The 20,465-nt window shown below is 47.2% G+C and overlaps 1 protein-coding gene across 1 annotated transcript in view; it reads left to right on the top strand.

The window, feature by feature from the left end:
* EXOC6B (exocyst complex component 6B) overlaps nucleotides 1-20,465 on the top strand; it is a 1,740,488-nt gene that overhangs the window by 766,590 nt on the left and 953,433 nt on the right. The window contains exons 17-18 of the mRNA XM_086960104.1: nucleotides 19,894-20,028; nucleotides 20,217-20,396. Of these exons, the coding sequence (XP_086816230.1) occupies nucleotides 19,894-20,028; nucleotides 20,217-20,396 (315 nt within the window). The remainder of the gene's footprint in view (nucleotides 1-19,893; nucleotides 20,029-20,216; nucleotides 20,397-20,465) is intronic.

The raw sequence follows: 20,465 nt of genomic DNA on the forward strand, positions 1-20,465 counted from the left end.
CCTAATCTTAAGTTTGTGGGGTAGTATAGTAAAACCACCATAGACTTCTTAGATATCCGATTAAAACCAGTTCACTGTTTTTAGAAAGGCCACAGCAGACAATACTATTCTCCACACGGGTACTGCCCATCCTGCACCTCTGACTAGGAGCATCTCCTTTGGGGAGTTCTATTGGGCACGGAGGGCGTGTAGCAGCCAGGAAGAATACTGCAGAATAGAACAGGAAATGAGAGATTTATTCAGAAAGTGTACTCACCAGGCTCTCAGTACTACACAAAATTAAGCCCTGCTGGTATCCCTCATCAAGCCTGATAAAAACCAGAGCTTTTGGGCTCTTATTGGCCGCTTGTGCTTCTTAACACAGACTACAAAATATTTGCATCATTATTGGCTAGGCGCCTTTCGCCATTAGTGAAAACAGTGGTGTACCCCGACCAGAATGGCAGTGTCCCCGCGCGGTGCACTTCACTCAATATACAGAGGTTCTTTAGAGTTCAGCAGTATGCAGCGCACAGCTGGCCCTGATCAGGCTAACTGGTATTAGATTTGGAAAAAGACTTCGATTCTTTGGAATGGCCCTACCTGGCAGCTGTGCTAGAAAAATGTGAATTGGGGGAACATTATTTGAAAATGGTTTGTCTACTGTATCAGCGACCCACAGTCCGGGTTCGCACCGGCAATCTGGTCTCCGATTGCATTAAGGTGAGACGCGCCAGGGCTGCCCGCTGTCTCCGTTGTTGTTCTCTCCAGCTATGGAGTCCCTGTTGTTGCTGCTCAGCAGAGATGGTAAGAACTGGGGTATACAGTTGGGGGATGGGTTACATGCCGTTTCCCTGTATGCGGACGACTTGTTTTATCTCCGGGATGTCACAGTGATCCCGGCATCCATTGCAGATATACTTCAGGCATTTGAAGAGAAATCAGGTCTCCGGGTCAAATGGGCCAAATCAGGGATCTATTAATTTAATGCTGGCATAGTAGAGGAGGATATCATTCTGAATGGATCGCTTCTCAGTGGTATCCCACCACTTTCAGATACCTTGGAATTTTAATATATCGCTCACTTGACGATTTGTTGGAGGGTAATCTGCTGCGGGCTTTCTCAGCCATACGAGCCCAGGTGCAATTTTGGAAAACGCTCCCACTACCTAGCTGCATAGCCCTACTGAAAATGATTGTACTTCCCAAATTGCTCTATTATTTTTCAAATCTAACTCTTTATGTCCAGCCGAAGATCTTTCGGACCTGGAACAATTGTTTCAAGATCTCATAAGGAATAAGGGCAGACCACGAGTTGCTTTACGGAAGATGTACGCCCCTATCGTTCGAGGGGGACTAGCTGTCCCTAATATGGAGTTGTATTATTTAGCTGCCCAACTACAGTGGCTGACGAAATGTTGGACGGCAGGTATTTGGAGGACACCGCAGCTGTGCAGCAGCCCTGGACACATTCTCAGATTTACCATCTGTTCCACCCCATTGCTAAACCCTTGCGGCCAGCACAATTATATCTAGGTCTGACCCGTAAATGTTACAAACAGTGTTTATATCTTACCCGCACGATACACCTTATGCCCGATCTTGCCATTACTGGGAACGCCAAGAGGAAGTTTGGGTACATCAGAGACAGCATTGACAACCTGGCATGCGGCAGACTTACACACTCTGGGTGATTCGTATAGAGACGGTGCACTGTTAGCATTTGAGGCGTTGGTAGAAGAGTCTGGGTTGCCAGCGGGCCAATTCCATTTACATACCTCTTTTTTGAAGGCTTTGTCGACCGTTTGGGGTGATCTGGCAACTGAACCACCGACACATCTAGTGTTGCAATATCTACATGTATGGGGGCGGGATCGCACGAAGTACACTGGCTAGTGGAGGCGTTGCTTACACACACAATGAAACCGATGCAGCACCTCCGCTTAAGATGGGAGACGGAGAGGGGCTGACCTTGGACAGATAAGGAATGGGATGCCATATTAGCAGTAGCCAGGAATATAATGAGAAATTCTAGATTTAAGCTCATACAAACATATAGCATTCAAAGGGCATACCTCTCACTGGACATGATAAACAGGTACTTTAACACTGCCGCTTCTGCATGTGCATGCTGTCAACACCTAGGCGCAGACCTACTTCACATGCTGTGGGCTTGCACATCTCTTCAGCATTACTGGCAGGAAGTAGTTACGACTTTGAAAACCTGTACAGACATGCAGCTGCCAATGCCATGGGAAACCTGCCTCCTAGGACTCTATTCCAGATCTAAAAAAAACAGTTGCCTCGAGATTTCACGATCTAGGCTTAATTACTGCAAAGCTTCTCATAACCAAGAATTGGAAAAACACGAATCCTCCAGTAACACCCAACTGGCAGCGCTCATTTCTGACATGAGCACAAGTGGAAAGTACGGTGCTGCACAGGTAAGAGACAGCGCAAGATTGAGACACACTCCTCACTACATTGTGTGCCACTAAAGCCATCGCTGCAGATGGCACCTTGGCCACTGATTAGTGAATGCACCATAAGACTGTTCCTCATATCCCTGGCTCAAAAATGGGAAGGTATGCACTCCCAAGCTGCCTCACTAGACACGGGGTCCCCTCTTCTAGTTGGCAATTACACCTAGATGTACTCTCTGTCCCACTGAACTGTTTGAAATAGGTCCAACAATATCTCCTCATACCCAGACAAGAGAAAATGATTTCATTAGTATTTCGTTGATGGTCCACCTTTTCCCAGTGGACGATTATGGAACAGACCACCTGGGCTGAATACATGTGTACCCTGGTCATGCAAAGATTTGAGAATGCGCTTATGCAGATGCCCACCGGATTAATGGACCTTAGGTCGCAAATAAAAAGAGGCAATGTTCTGGGAGAGGGGATGTTTGGCGCTATGTCTGCTTTATTGGCTTACCGTGATATGACCGCTTTTCCCAACACCCCTCTAGAAAAAGCTATGCCAATGAGAGAGGCGGCCCCTGTCTTTGTTAACGCACTTACGGATACCCAAAATAATGGCTTAGGGACTGTTGAGGCCCACTGACTCAGGCTTTGGGTTCATGTTCTTTGGAAAAGGTGAGAAGTAATGCAGTTAAAAGGACAATTACCAGATCCCCGGAAGAATCTGGCTGCCTTTTACAGAGAATTAGGTCAGATTATCTCTGCAGGTACTCTCGTTCTTGAGGATATAGATTTACTTTTTGGTACAGTTGTCCCCACTGAAATTTGGGTCAAAATTCGACATACTGACCATGAAGCGGCGTTGGGAGGTAAATGGGCTGACCTAGAGGCTATGGAAGAAGGAAGGGTAGGAGGGACTAAACCAGAAGCTGCCATCCTGACTTTGCCCGGTAAAATAGTAACATTTATGAAAACACTTTTGCCGGAAACTGTCATTAACTGGGATAAAATAAACGCCTGTAGACAACGAAAAGATGAGAATGCGGCTGACTTCTTTACCCGTTTTGAGACAGAATACAAGGGACATAGTGGTTTGGATCCCCGGACCCCAGGTTCTGGCACAGTGTTTGTCGATAAGTTTGTCAGCAACTTGCTTCCTGAGATCTCCGCCAGGCTTAAGAAAGATGAAAGTACGTGGTCTGCCCAGACTATGACTGGTATCTTGGCTATGGATCAATATCACGAGAATAGGGAGAATGAGGATAGAGACAAGGAAAGTAAGAAGGTTAGGGATCTTAAGACTAAGACACTTCTGCAGCAGGCTTACCCTCCCCGAGGTCCCGATGCCCGCGGGAATTTCAGACCTCAACCCCATCTCCCTCCGAGGGTTCGCCAGTCTACCCCCTCTAGCCCTCAACGTACGGGAGCCCTCCAAACATATCAGTGCGCTTATTGTAAGGGGTACGGCCATTGGATAGATGAGTGTCCTGTGTTAGCTGAAAACATCCGAACAGGGAAGACTCGGCCTCGCGCTCCCAGGGAGGAGAGGCCGACTAGGGACCAAGGCCCGCCCCATCCACAGGATAAAGAACGTAGGCCCAGGAATGACGCCCCCATCCTGCAGCGCCCGGCCAATAGGTTTGATGGGTACAAAGCAACACGTACTTATTACAATGATGAAGTTGATGACAGGGTCCTACCAGGCATAGGACAGCCAGGAAAGGGGTGTTACCAGAGTGCAAATTCCAGTGGATCAAAGGGGCCCGTATGTTCAAATATTAGTTTTGGGGATCGATCAGAATTTCCTTTTGGATACTGGGGCCACCAGGTCTTCTATTGCACATCTGTCAGTTCCGGAGGCACCCCTTTCTGGCAATATGAATGTCTCCGTGGGTTTTGCAGGTACACCTGTGACGAGCCCTGTTTCTGAACACCCCTTCCTTTGGATATTGGCCCTGCACATGTTGACGCTTCCTTGGTCCTTACTACAGGTTGCAGTGAAAACTTGTTAGGCAATGATTTACTGAAAGCTCTGTATGCGACCATATCATGTAGTCCCCAAGGTGTATCCCTAACAATTTCTCCCACCACAGCTTCCTATATGTGCCTGTCCGGTCCCCTCCCACCAGAGTTTGAGTCTTTACCTTCCTCCCTCTGGGCATCATCAGACACTGATGTAGGGTGTCCCCTCATGTGGTACGCATCCAGCCAGGTGCACTTCTCCCCCGCCTCCGGCAGTATTGACTGCCCTCGGAAGGAGAAATGGCCCTTTTAACAATAATATCTGAATTAATGGACACGGGCGTAGTGGAGGAGACACGTGGCAATATCTGTAACAGTCCCATTATTCCTGTTCTTAAAAAGACCAATGGAGATGCTCCCTCTCCTAAAAGATACAGATTTGTGATTGACCTGAGAGCCCTTAACAAAATAACAATCTCCCAATATCCTGTTGTCCCCGACATTACAGCCCTCTTAACGATGGTCCCTTCTGACGTCATGCACTTTTCTGTCATAGACCTGAAGAATGCTTTTTTCAGCATTCCTATACATCCTGACAGCAGACATTTTTTTGGTTTTTGCCTTGGTGGGCGGAGCTTTAGATTCTGCCTCGCCCCTCAAGGTTTCACTGAGAGCCCCAGTATCTATAGTCAAGCCCTAAAAAGTCAGCTAGATTCCTTGGAACTCCCTTATAATTCCACACTATTACAATATGTAGATGACCTCCTCATTTGTTACGCTACCTTGCTCTCTATAATCCCAAAGTCTCTTTGAAAAAGCTACAGTTTTGTCAAGAGAAGGTGACCTATTTAGTTAATCTCCTCTCGAAGGAGGGAAGGCAGCTCACCGCTGATTGTGTAGCCATTATCAATACTATGACGGCCCCACAAACACAAAAGCAGGTGCCAGCCTTCATAGGCCTAACCTCATACTGTAGACAGTGGATTTCCAATTTTTCGGCCATGGTCAAACCTCTTCTTGCCCTCACCACTATAGACATATCCGACAGTTCCTTTCCTTGGACTAGAGAGCATGCGCAGGCCTTCCAAGATTTAAAAAAGGCTCTGTGTACTGCTCCAGTCCTCGGTACTCCTGATTATAACAAACAATTTTTTCTTTTTGTACGCAGACAGACGGCTGTGCATGCGCTGTCTTGACCCAGATGATCGGAGGTCACCATCGGCCATGTGACAATTTTTCAGCCACCTTAGATCCTATTGCAAGGGCTCTCCCAGGATGGCTACGGGCGACCGCTGCAGCCGCCCTCATGGTCCGTCAGAGTGCGGGGATAGTCATGAACTCCCCCCTGACTCTGATGGTCCCCCATCCTGTAGATACCCTCCTTAATAACACCAAGACACAGTACCTCACTAGCGCACGACTTACTGGATATGAACTGACACTCTTTGCCAGCCACATTAACATCAAAGGATGCACTGTACTAAACCCCGCTACATTACTCCCACTGGATACTTAGGATGCACGCTTAGACCCACATGACTGCATATTAAGGACAGAGGAAGAGACGAAGGGACGAGTTGACTTACAGGATACCCCGATAGCAGAACCAGAAGGTACATTGTATGTGGACGGATCATGTCTCAGAGGGTCAGATGGTAACACCTCAGCCGCCTACGCCCTCACAACATTAGGGCGAGTAGTAGAAACAGCTCAGATTCCGCAGTGCTCTGCTCAAGCAGCAGAATTAGTGGCCCTTATTAGAGCTTGTGAGTTAAGCAAAGGGATGACGGTAAATATTTATACTGACAGCCAATATTCCTTCAGGGTGGCCCACAACTTCGGGAGGTTGTGGAAAGAAAGGAATTTCCTTACTTCCCATGGGACCAAAATTAAACATGGCCCCCTAATTCACCGACTGTTAGACTCCCTGACACTCCCCAGAAAGGTGGCCATTATAAAATGTATGGACCACAAGAAAGTGACAGATGATGTTGGGAAAGGCAATGCCTTGGCTGACCAGACGGCCAGACAAACAGCCCTTCGAAAAAGGGAAGGAATGTATGTAGGAGGTCCCGCTAGGAGGGTGGCAGACAAGGGCATCGTTGAAAACTCCGTACAGAGTGTGATTGATATTCAGTCCCATACTACTCCTGAGGAACTAAGGGTGTGGAAGGAGCTATTAGCAAAGGAGGGAATTGATGGTTGTTGGGTCCGTACGACTATGGAAAGACAATGGATGTAAGTGTGGCTCAATGATTGGAGCGCCAGACCCTGATGCAGAGGTCTAGCCCGGGACCAGGGTTCAATTCCCCGCCTCGGCGAGTCTTGGGCTCAAAATTCCACGGACCTGATAATTCTCGCCTCGGTGCCTATTCCAATCATGGAGTCCCACTCTGCAACTCTGGGCAATAGCTTGTTTAATCTCCACAACGGCCCCCACAACGCTAAAAGGATGCCTGGCCTCCACCTTGGGGGTGCCCAGGAGTGGATGCCTCACAGGGAAAGCCAAGATGGGTTCCACAGCGGTATTCGTACAAGCGCCTTGAGACCCTTGCGGGTGAGTAGTGCGCTATACAAGTATACATGTACCTGACAGTCACATGCTACCAGTAGTTATGATGGCCCATGGTCCTGCTCACATCAGTGCAAAAGGGATATGTAAACTGTTGGAACCTACATGGTACAACTCTAAGATACCAGCATATGCTGACAAACTGGTTACAACATTCATGATTTGCCTAATGTATAACCCAGGAAAAGGCACAGTTACTCCTAAGGGAGGATTCTCTCCTCCTACCTTCCCTTTTGAAGTCCTCCAAATGGATTACATCCAGATGGACCGATGTAACAATTTGAAATATGTCCTAGTGGTGGTCTGTGCATTCAGCCGATGGGTGGAGGCCTACCCCGTCAAAGACTGCACCGCTATCACTACCGCCAAAGTACTATTAAAAGAGTACCTCCCACGATTCGATTTGCCCCGCTTGGTCTGGAGTGACAATGGGACACACTTTACAGCCCAAACTATGGAATATGTCTGTACAGCTTTGGGTATAAAACAAAAATTTCATTCAGCTAACCACCCCCCTGAAAAAAAAGAGGAAGGGAGGGAGAGTATCACGGATGGATTCGTACTCCCTATACAAGTTACATAAACAAAGAGAATCCAACTAGTAGTGTTTGGAAGTGTTCCTCACAGTGGTGTGGAGCACTTAGTGTTTCTTAAAATACCCCTCACACACCAAAAGGACCCTTGGTGTCATGCTTCATCATAGGGGTCTTCGCACCCCTCTACGGAATGCGGCGTGCTACGACTACGTGGGAGCACTTATAATAGACAATGTATGGTGCATGTGAGGGTATTATATGTGAGTGAATGGTGGGATGAGTGAGAAGTTAAAAAGTACCTGGCTCGTAGGACTCTGAAAAAACTTTAATTAGGTCCCCGGGCTGGTGCTGTTAAAAGAAGTGAAGTGTGAGGTATTAATGTAGTGATTATGTACATCACCTCATGTGTCCGTCGACATGTTTCGGAGACCAAGCTCCTTCAGGACCGGGTGCACAACTTCCTCACCTTACTCTGCGCCGTTCACCTAGGGGCGTCCTATCAGCCGAGGATACCGTAGGCCAGGAAACTGGGGACTTCTTTTAAGGTTTCCTTCCTTTCTGGGGCCCCATGGCCAACAGTAAGGCTGTACGAGGACTGACCAGGGTCCTTGAAGCCACCATCACAGTAACAGCTGGTGCCCTCTCGAACATCACTGCAGAGCTACAGGCGGACCGCCTCATAATGCTTCAGAAAAGAATGGTCTTAGATATCATCCTTGCTGATAGTGGTGGTGTCTGTAAATTGATCGGCTCCAGCTGCTGCGTGTACATCCCAGACAGCGCACCTACAGTGTACAATGCCATCCAACGTCTGCATCACCTTTCTTCCGAAATTCATCTGGATGAAGGCAACTGGTCCCTCACAGGCTGGATCTGGGGCCTTCTTTTCCAGTGGGGGTGGAAGATCCTCATCTTTCTTGCCTTAGGAGTAACTGTCCTGGTCTCCTGCTGTTTGTGCTTTCAGTGTCGGCCAGTGCTCTGTACAATGTGTGTCCAGACCATCAAGCCTCCACCCTCTAACATTCATAACACCAATATGATGATGATGCTCCAACAAGAAACCGAAGGCCTTATGAACATTGACATTTCTTAAAGTATTTGCCACTCAATGGCAAAAGGAGGGTCTGAGGAAAAGTGTTCTTCTTATCGGCATAATTTGTACTGGGACTCCATTGCTTTTTCATTGCCATCTCGTGTCAAACCCTTCCACACGACCCACCTGGTCGTTTCTGCTGATGCCTGAGGAATTTCTAACTGACACGACAAAAACCATCTTGCAGCCTGCATTTCTGCCCAGGAACTGTCGCACACCCATGCCCCACTGTTCTTTGCAGTTCACCAGAAAGCCACAAGACACTCACACCCTGTGTAAATGATTTGTTGTCCATCTCCTGCTCCCAGCCTGGTAAACATCCTTGAACCCGTGATCAGGTTATCTGGACAATGGTCTGACTGCTGGGCCTTGATCAGGGTGATTGAACAATGACCTGAAAGACTGAGCCTTGATCAAGCCAAGTGAACAATGATTTGTGTACCAAGCCTTGACCAGGTCACCATCTACAAACGTCGTCGTCTGCATCTGGTTAGCAACTGCAAACACTGCCCTGATTGAACAATGAACTAACAGCCAAAAGACTGGAATGAAAAAGTATAAAAGGCTTGTAAGCTGCGGAGTAAAGCAGTAGCCTCCTCTGTCTTGTTTCTGACGAGCTGGGTTCCTCCTGCAGAGGAAGTCTCCTGTGTCTCCTTTTAGTACGTATGAAGGGATATGGAAGGCTTGGGCGGTTCCCCCCCCCCCCCCCCCCGCCAGGACCCAGTAAATGGGTTATTCCGGTTCTTCAACGTCATCAGCAGTGCATTGCGGGCGCGCGAGTTATAGTTAGCTGAACTAACTATTACGGGGGAATTTCAATGGTTTTGTACGAGTGAAATGTCCAGCTAACTATAATGCCCCTGAAACCTATGTTTTTTTCAGTGAATATATATATATATATATATATATATATATATATATATATATATATAATCTTGTACTGCGCCAATCCACCATTCAAGCCTACTCCACAAAAGGATTGATGCTGACACATGGATATTGCACTTTCCTAATCTCATTTAATTACCATGTTCGCTATAAAGCATTTCCAATGTCACACCCGGCCTTGTTCACACAACAAGTCCAGCACTATTTTCTTTATATGAATACCTATTACATCATTATCATAGATATCCTCACCATAATACCATTCACTATCATGAACTTTAAAAACATACTATGCTGTACTTGTTTGCTTAGTGATTCATTGCATTATTGTGTACAATAATTCATTATGAAACCATGCGGCGCTTTTACATGATTTCTGGGGGTATTTTCATTCAGTCATTGTTTAAATGCAGTTATTGCAAACATCTGAATTTAATTAAAATTGAAAATGAATGTCCTATTTCTCATAATCAGTTTCAAAACGTGATTGCTTCAAAATTGTGCCCAAGTGGGCAAATTCATTTTACATATGTATACATTGCACATTTGCCCACTTGGGCAAAATTTTGAAGCAATCACGTTTTGAAACTGACAACAAATTATGCTGGTTCACATACATGAATGTAAGAACTGAGAGGGGGGGGGGGGCGGGGGGGTGTTGGCAGTTACACATTACCATACACGATTCAACATAATAGGAGTCACGAGGTGAGGCTACGGGTTATTTTTCAAAATGAAGCTCATGCAAAGGAATTTGTTTATAGACAAAACAACGTTCCTCATCAGCATTTAGACCATTTGATGTTTTACGGTCAAGGTTCAATATGTGTTTAATTTCCTGTTCTTTCTCTCGATCCCTACCACTCTATGTATGCTATTGCATCTGTGACAAAGTACCTAATTTGCAGTATATCATGGTTGTGCACCTCAGCAAAATGCCTAGCCACAGGATACTTGTGGTCAATGTCACTTATTGCTCTCATGTGCTGCAAAATGCGTATAACCGGCTGGAGCGTAGTACTTCCATCGTATCTTAAATTACAATTGCTTGTTAAAACATGCACAACAAATTGAGTTTTGCAGTTTTATGCACCCTTGATTAGAAAAGGTCTTTGTAGAATGAGGTCAAGGAATTTTGTAGTATTTACCTCAATTTGGCACGCCCTGCATTTCGAGCATCTGCAAAACCCTTTATGAGGACTTAGCCAGTTCTTTTGGTTCACCACCTCCAGACTACTTTCAGGGGTGTGGAATTTAATAAAATATTTACTTCTCCATGGGACAGGTTGCTTTATAAATCCACTTGTCCTGTAACAGAATCCACTTGTCCCTTTGTTGCCATGTAGTGCTGCGGAAAACTATGGCAGCAGTCTCATTATATAAGAGCTCTGATATAGCCTCTCTGATTATGCCAGTGCTCATACCATAGTAGTGTTTGAATACTAGCAATCCCCTTATGTTGCCACTTTTCTGCAGCTCTACATACTGGGGCTGAAGGTAGTGGCACTCAATAGTTCCAGGGTTAGAATGCCGTTTGGAGTCTGTGCAAGCCTACTAACTTGCATGTTTTAAGGGTTTTCAACAACTCTTCTCCAGTCTTTTCCTATACTCTGTAAAATTGGAAATTTACTCCTGACAATGGCAGACGTAAACCTTCTTCCAGAGTTGGGAAAAAAGTGGCTGGAGGGAAGCAAACTTGCAAACACTCAGAATTTGGCATTAGCACATCTACTCATGCTAAAATGCAGTTCACAACATTTTCTAGGAATACTATTTCTTGCCTTACTTTTGTATTGTCTTATGAATTCACAAAAGCCGAATAGCTGCTCTTAATGCAAAGGCACTTTTGAGACTTTCTTTAATAACTGGGCTTCTAATTTAGTCTGGCGTTAACCATGACCTTTTGTGGACAGCCTTCTGCTTTTTCACAAGGAGCATAGCGGCACGCAAAGTAGTTTTGTTCAGTGCCAATAACTACTGTGGCAGTGTGTGCCTTTTGAGACAAAAAACAATTTTTGCTTTTGCCAGTGTTTGTTATAATGGTGAGGGCCCGGCAGCTCCCACACCAATAAGGTTTTACAAAAACCATGCCAAAACAAGTCACACATTGTATCCTCTTTTGCTTAACCTAGCTACGATATAATTCTGGCAAATTAGTACATCTGCATGTATGCAAAAAATCTTTTTGCACAGAGCATCTCGCCATAGGGTTTACTGGCCATCAGATGCTCGGGGTGAAAGCTTGAAGCATGCAAAACTGTGTTACCAGCGGCTTCCTTTCCGAATAATTTTGATTATAACTTGTTGTCTCTAACAAAAACTTCCAAATCTAGACTATTTAATCTGGTTTTGCTAATTTGGATCTCAAAGTGAAAACTTAATTTATCATTGATTCCATTCACGAATCTACAAGCACTCAAACTAGAGCCTCTTCACACAAAAAATAGTCAGTGAACCATATCCGTATCACAACATGTTCATTGCAAGCAAACTTATGGGTATTATGGAGCATCTGTTTCTCCCCCTAGGCCATATGCAAACATGCATGTTTAGGGAAAAAACAGGTGCCCATCGCTGTGCCACATAATTGATTAAATAGCTCATTATTACACATTAATTAGGTGTTTCTGAGCACCACTGGATCATAGTTAACAGCTGTGTATGCTTATACAATTTCAGTGGGTGATCCTGCAAATTATGCCCCACTGCCTGCAAGCTGTCTTGATGACAGATGCTGGAGTATTATGTGGTTACATCAATATGACATAAGAAGTTATTTATCATCCCAGGGAATATCATAAATGAATTTAAAGAAATCACCTGTGTCCTTTACTTTTGATGGAAGATTTTTCACATATTCTTGAGGAAAGTAATCAATGTATTTAGAAGTGATATCTAAGAAGTGCTCCGAGGTCTCACGTGTGGGTGGGACAATTCATTGCTTATTACTTTGATGAGGATTTCCCTGGAAGAGAACTAGGATTACAGTTAAGCAATGTATCCTTTTTGCTCATTTTGGTTGCTTGAAATTTTTTTATTTCGTTCATTGGTGAACAGGAGTCCCCTCCCAGGTTTTAAGGTACAAAATGTGGCTTTATTCATAGTTCCCCGGTAATCGCTGTTTAGTATGCATCTACTTTAGTGTACTTTTTGTTTTACTTAAATAACCTCTGCCTCCTCACTAAATATTCATTGTACCATTCAAACCAATGATTTTATGTTAACGTTCAGTATTCATCAGCTTTTCACTATCCTCGAATTTACATCATTTTGACTGGTTGATTTTCTTTCATTAGTGTCACTAGATGTAAAACAGAGTTCTACAATTCTCACATGCACATATCAATTTTCAGTTCTTGCCATTATTCCTTTATTGTAATCCCTGAATCACCTCGGGATTGAGTACTGTACGTAGAATCAAGACCCAAGACCTTCAAGACCTAAATGAGGCCACTACGAGGCTTTATTGGATAAACAACAATGATCCGAAACAAGAACCAAGAAGAAAACTGGGTTCTGAACACCCAACGTAAACCTAGGGACTCACACCGTCCTCCGCATGAATGCCGTTCCTGGCACTCTCCAACGGAGGGCACCGTGCTAAGAAATGGCCAACAATGCCACTCGAGCTTGTCAGGCCAACAATACTATTGACCAGGAAGCAACCGATCCTACAGTCCCCCCGCAAGAATGCCGGTCCCGGCATTCGCCAACGAGGGGTACAGTTCAAATGTTGTGGATATTACTCCTGGGGTGGAGCGAGGGACCTCGGCTCCCCCTGCTATGACTGACGTTTTAGTTTTTGAGTTTTCCGTGAGCTGTAGCAGAGGTAAGAATGCACAGCAGCAGCCGCTTGACTTGCGCTATGTTCCCGTGCCGTCCGGCAAGGTAAACTACAGGCCCCAGCTAGACCCACGGCAAGGCTCCCAAATCACTCCCGCTCCGGTTCGGATAGTCCGCGCAGGAGCAGCAGCTCAACTTATGCTTTGCTCCCGTGCCGTCCGACAAAGAATACAAATGGCCACAGCTAGACCCACGGCAAGGTTCCCAAGTACTCACGCTCTGGTCCTGGTAGATCACGCTGGAGCAGCCGCTCAACTCACGTGTTCCCCGCACCTCGGCACACTTGGGCAGGTTAAATGGTAACGGACGGCAGTTCCTTGCCTCTCGGCGATTCTCCGTGTTTCGGCTCCGGCTCTGTAATATCCGACGCCGTTCTCGGCGTCCGCCATCGTTCTATGCACTTCCTAGCGTGCGCATGCGCCGTGCACTGTCTGTCGGGATCCGTAGTCCGTTCGTGGTTGCTGTACCGGTTGTAATGTTCCCGCTTGTTGCTCGGTATCCTCCTCACAAACCATGACAGTACATCCCTCCTCACATAGGGGCCCCACAAGGGCTGGGTTTCGCAGGATACCTCCTGTGGAACGCCGCAACCAGACGCGGCGCCGACACACCAGAGACCGGCTCCCATGACTGCTCCTCAGGACCAAACCCCCTTCCATGCAACAAGGTACCACAGCTTGCCCCTCCTCCACCTTGAGTCGCGAATGCCCTCGATCTCGTATTCGCGATCTGCATCCCCCTGAACGTCCACCGTTGACGGGGGCCTCCTGGAAACCGAAGGGGGGTGATAACTCGTGAATGAAGCGAATGTAACGTGTAACTTAGAGCACCAGGTTTTCCAGAACCTTTCTGTGAACTGTGTTCCCCTGTCCGACACAATCACGCTGGGCAGACCGTGTAGCCTCACCACTTCCTTCAACAACAACAGATGCCAGCCGTCCGGCCGATGGAACCCCCTTACAAGCTATAAAGTGCCCCATCTTGGTAAGGTAGTCGACCACCACTAGAACGGCGGTACACCCTTGGTCCACAGGCAGCCCCACTATGAAATCAAGGGAAATGTTCTCCCATGGCCGCAAGGGTGTGGGAAGGGGCTGCAGCAAGCCTTGTGGTCTGCGATGGTCGGTTTTCATTGCTGCACAAACGTCGTAGGAAGCGACCCACTCCTTCAGGTCTTTTCTTAGACTAGGCCACCAAAACTGTTGCAAAAGGTAGTCCGCCGTTTTCTCTGGCCCCAGATGGCCCGCACTAGGCGACTCATGGCACCACCCGAATGCTTATTTCTGGAGTCTTGGAGTGGGTACCAGGTTGCAACACCCCTTCATAGGGATCCCATCCTTCACCTGCCACTCCGCGTTGTGAAGAAGCCATTTCTTCCACTCGAACGAGAGCACGCCCTTCTGTACCCCCTTTAGGAAATCTCCAGGCTGGATCGCCCCAATCACGTTCCCGGGTTGGATGATGGAATTCACCGGAGCTGGGGGGGGGGTGTCTGGATCGCAGATTGACGTGAAAGTGCGTCTGCTTTCCTGTTTTCTCCCCCAGGCCTATACGTGATAAAGTTAAACCCAGAGAAGAAAAGTATCCACCGCATTTGCCTTGGTGATAGATGTCTGGCCGCTGTCATGAATTGGAGGTTTCTATGGTCCGTTAAGACCGTAACCACATGTCTAGCCCCCATCAGGAGATGTCTCCACTCAGAGAACGCGTCCTTGATGGCCTACAGCTCTTTCTCTGCTATATGGTAATTCCTCTCAGCCTCGTTCAGTTTCCTAGACATGAAGGCCACCGGATGGAGTACCCCAGATCCAGTATGCCGTTGCGATAGAATGGCCCCCAGAGCCGCATCCGCCTCTACAATGTACGGCAGTTCACTGTTCGGATGAGCCAACACAGGCGCGGTCCCAAAGGCATGTTTCAGTGCAGTAAAGGCTTCTCCCGCCTCCGGTTTCCACAAAAACGCCTGCGATTTTCTTAGGAGCTGCGTGATAGGGGCTACCAAACCCAAAAACCCATCAATGAACCTCCTATAGAAATTGGCAAAGCCAATGAAGCTTTGCGCCTCCTTGAAGTTCCTAGGGGGTGGCCACTCCTTGACTGCCTTGACCTTTCTTTCCGCCATCGTCTGTCCATCCGGGCTCAACATGACTCCCAGGAATTCCACAGATGTGACATGGAAGTCGCACTTGCTGAGCTTGCAGTATAACTGGTTCTCCCGTAAGATCTGCAGAACGGTAGATACATGACGTATGTGTTCTTCCTCATCATTGGAATACACTAGAATATCGTCAATGTAAACCACGACGTAGACATCCAGGATTTCGTGCAGGACGTCGTTCAGAAAGAACTGAAATGCTGCAGGGGCGTTGCAGAGCCCAAACGGCATCACCATGTATTCATAGAGCCCGAACCGGGTCTTGAACGCTGTTTTCGATTCGTCCCCTGTTCTCATGTGCACTAGGTGGTATGCTCCCTTCAGGTCTAGTTTGGTATAGATCTTGGCTGTCTTTACTTGCTCCAACAACACGTTGATGAGGGGCAAGGGATACCATTTTTTTTACAGTAATGGCGTTGAGGGCCCTAAAGTCCACACAGCCGCGGAGTTCCCCGTTGGCTTTCGGGATGAAGAACAGGGGAGAAGCCGCCGAGGATTTCGAGGGGCGTATGAATCCAAGACTTAACATTTTGTCCAGGTACGAGCGTAAGTGTATGTTCTCTGGTTCGGACAACGCATGCAGTCATCCGCTGGGCACGCTCGCTCCCGGGACCAAATCAATCTGGCAGTCATAGATCCTGTGCGGGGGTAGGACCTCGTCTTGGGTATCATCGAACACATCATGGTAGGCCTGATATGCGTAGGGAAGGCTGACCGATATTTCTGCAGCAGTGGCGATGGATAGAGACTTGTTGCACACAGACACCGTTTGTTCTGGGGACATACCGCAACGTTGCGCGCAATAAGCGTAGTCCATGCGTATCTCCTGTGATATCCAGTCAATAGAGGGGTTATGTTTTTGGAGCCAGGGTAACCCCAGGATGACCCTGTCTGTGGGGCTTGGATGATATTAAAGTCGATGACTTCTATGTGCTCCTTTCCATACCTCACCGGAACATCACCGGTGTGTTGCTTGATGGGCCCTGATGCCAATCTTCGCCCGTCGACAGCAAAGACATCCTCCGCTGTTTCCTTGTTTTGCAGATCAACGTGCATACGACGAGCTTCCTCTGCATCCATAAAGATACCCGTAGCTCCAGAGTACACCACGGCTTCCACAGAAACCCACTCCGCCCCTATCAGAAGGTGAATGGATATGAACAGATGTCTCTGGTATGGAGGCTTTGACAGCTGCAAAGAAGGGATAAAACAACGACTCCCAGAATCCCCCTCTCTATTCCTGGAGTCCTTCAGTTTTCCGCCACGCTGTCTACTGTTGCTGCAGTCGTTCTCGGGTTCCTGAATCTACTCTTCTTCGGTTTGGCAGGACACTCCCTTACGAAGTGACCTTTTTTGCCACAGTAAAGGCATAGTCCTTAATTGCGAAGTGACTCTTTTTCAGCGGCCGTTAGGCTGGCTCTTAGCGCCCCGATGTCCAGGGGTTCTGAGCGAGAGGAAGGAGTCGGATCCATGGTACCGGTATGCCCATGTGAAGGCAGTTCTTTGTCTTTTTTCTTGTGATCGGCCCGGCGTTTTTCCAGCCTGTGTTCCAGACGAAGGACTAAGCTGATGAGATCCTCACACGTCACAGGCTGAGGGTCGATTTGGGCTATTACGTCCTTTAATTCCTCACTCAGACCTTGATGAAAGAGCGCCGCTTGTTTTGATGTAGGTCACTTGGTTTCTGACACCAAACGTCGGAAGGAATTCATATAGCGTACCAGCCCAGTGTTGCCCTGACGTAACTCTAGCAGCTCTCTGTCCGCAGTGTACGAATCCGCTCTCCTGTCGAACACCTTTATAAACTCCTCTTGGAAGGATTCCCAGTCATGGAGGAGGGTGTTGTCTCGGCTTACCAATGGCACAGCCCATTGAGCGGCGCTCCCTGCCAGATAAGAAATCAGAAAGGCGACTCTCGCCTGATTAGTAGCAAAATGATTTCGGTTTGCACGAAAAGTGCAGGTCTACTTGAGTCAGGAAGACCTGTACAGTGCTCGGATCTCTGCTGTATCTCTCAGGTGTGGCAAGTGGTATAGACACTGGCATCTCCACCGTTACTGCAGCGGGTGGCACCACTGCGGGAGTCCCGGCGTCAAACGGGTTTCTCTGTAGGTTGTCCATCCTAGCCCTTATATCTGCTGTCTCTAGCCTGGCTGCGGCTAGTTCGGTCTGGACGGCAAGAAGAGCTGCTAGCACATCGTCCACTGAGGCCATGGTTCTTCACCCAACCGGGAGGCTGATTATGACTGGATAAGGTCGGATATTTTGTAATCCCTGAATCACCTCGGGTTTGAGTACTGTACGTAGAATCAAGACCCAAGACCTTCAAGACCTAAATGAGGCACCAACAGACCATGAGTACATTATGAGGCTTTATTTGATAAACAATAATGCTCCAGATAAAGCTCTCTGAAACAAGAACCAAGAAGAAAACTGGGTTCTGAACACCCAACGTAAACCTAGGGACTCAAGCCGTCCTCTGCATGAATGCCGGAGGCACTCTCCAACGGAGGGCACCGTGCTAAGAAATGGCCGACAATGCAACTCGAGCTTGTCAGTCCAACAATACTATTGACCAGGAAGCAACCGATCCTACCGTCCCCCGCAAGAATGCCGGTCCCGGCACTCGCCAACGAGGGGTACAGTTCAAATGCTGTGGATATTACTCCTGGGGTGGAGCGAGGGACCTCTGCCCCCCCTGCTATGACTAACGTTTTAGTTTTTGAGTTGTCCGTGAGCCGTAGCAGAAGTAAGAATGCGCAGGAGCAGCCGCTCGACTTGCGCTATGCTCCCGTGCCGTCAGGCAAGGTAAACTACAGGCCCCAGCGAGACCCACGGCAAGGATCCCAAATCACTCCTGCTCCGGTTCGGATAGTCCGCGCAGGAGCAGCAGCTCAACTTACGCTTTGCTCCTGTGCCGTCCGACAAAGGATACAAATGGTCACAGCTAGACCCACGGCAAGGTTCCCAAGTACTCACGCTCTGGTCCTGGTAGATCACGCTGGAGCAGCCGCTCAACTCGCGTGTTCCCCGCCCCTCGGCACACTTGGGCTGGTTAAATGGTAACAGACGGCAGTTCCTTGCCTCTCGGCGATTCTCCGTGTTTCGGCTCTGGCTCTGTAATATCAGACGCCATTCTCGGCGTCCGCCATCGTTATATGCACTTCCTAGCGTGCGCATGCTCCGTGCATTGTCTGTCAGGATCCGTAGTCCGTTCGTGGTTGCTGGCTGGGTTTTGTAGTCCGTATTCGCCCGCATTCGCGGTACCGGTTGTTATGTTCCCGCTTGTTGCTCCGTATCCTCCTCACAAACCATGACATTTATTGACTTATCTGAAAGGTTGCATCTCCTAGAAGTACCAGGTGGCCTGCACCTATATGACAGTTCAATATTTCACTCCCCCTCCCATACTCACTGAACCGAAATAATTGTTTATCTTGAAGATATCTTGAGGTATAATTAGCAAAAGATGGAGGGATGAGTACAATCCATGTGGTTCTACTCTCCCTTTAGGTTAACCAATATATCTGGCATTCTAACTCTGGATCAGGCACACTTTATCTGAGAACTGTGAGTCTCCCTCTTGAGCTCTCTGCTGCATAAAGGTCCTCAAGGAAGAATATAATTCCAATAGATATTCAAGGGTTTTCCTTAGGTTCCCTGGGACCTGACTTTATCACCTCAGGATTGCTTGTTTGGTCTTGGAGTGATTTATTAAAGGCCACAATCCCCCCCCCCCCACCAAGTGTCATACTCGCAACATTAAAGTCATCACATACCCCAGCTGCATTTCCTCCTGGCCCCCTCCTGTGCCGCATCACCATCGGCGACTTGATGTGAATTATAATCCTTGCTTTGTTTGGATAGGCTTTACATTTTGCTTTGTAGCGCACGCTTAACTGTCTGGCTGATTTTGCTTTAATTCAGAGAAAACACAGGGTCTAGGGTACACAACATTTTGCATCCTATACTGAAGCCCTAATGAGGTAGCCACACATCAGTGAATCACTATTGTCACTGCATGGTTGTTTTTAACGTGATGCCGATCATCACGTTCCCCCAACTATGATGAATGTATGGCATCCCACCCTTTAAAACCTTTTGAGGAGTGTACCTCAGTAAGGCATGTATCCCAATTATAGTGGGTTTCTTTTGTTAATTTACAATGTCATCCAATGTCCCACAGGGTATCTCACCGCAAGTGGGAGGATGATGAGATATCCTTTATAGGTGTTTCAGCTCAATAGACCAGCTCTTGTTCCTATACCCAAGTGAGAATTCTTAATCGACTAGAAAGATGTGCTCAGAAAAATGGAGAGTGCTCCTTTGAAGGTTGCCTGGTGTTTATTAGTATGCTGTTGATGCTTTGTACCTTACTACTAAATTTAGTTTTTGACGAGATGCAGCAACTGAGTACAAAAAATGTGTTTCATTTCCAGCTTGTGCAGATCATCATTAATACGACACACTTGGAGATATCCTGCAAGTTCCTTGAGGAATTCATCACCAACATCACCAATGTTCTTCCAGAAACGGTGCACACAACCAGGCTATACGGATTAACAACCTTCAAGGTGAGGTGCAGCTATTCAAGATTATGCTTCTTTGACACTCTAACGACACTGCTTTTCACAATAGCTGTATTAGTTTATCTTACTGTACATTTCTTATAGAGTCACATACACTTTCCCTGTGCATTCCTATTGCTTCGACTTCCCTAGACTTGCTTCCATTTACAATTGGCACCTTGTTTTGTTCTTAGGATGCGCGCCATGCTGCAGAGGAAGAGATTTACACCAACCTAAACCAGAAAATTGATCAGTTCCTGCAACTGGTGGACTATGACTGGATGGCATTGGAATCTAAGGGCCGAGCTAGTGATTATCTGACAGATCTTATTGCCTTTCTCAACAGCACATTTGCTGTTTTTACACACCTCCCAGTAAGTAGCAGCTCTTTTTTATGGTACTGTAGACCACACATGCTAATCTCTGCTTTTCTATTTCTCCTT

This window comes from Lissotriton vulgaris, chromosome 3_1 (assembly GCF_964263255.1).
Source record: "Lissotriton vulgaris chromosome 3_1, aLisVul1.2, whole genome shotgun sequence".
In the NCBI taxonomy this organism is placed as follows: Eukaryota; Metazoa; Chordata; class Amphibia; order Caudata; family Salamandridae; genus Lissotriton; species Lissotriton vulgaris.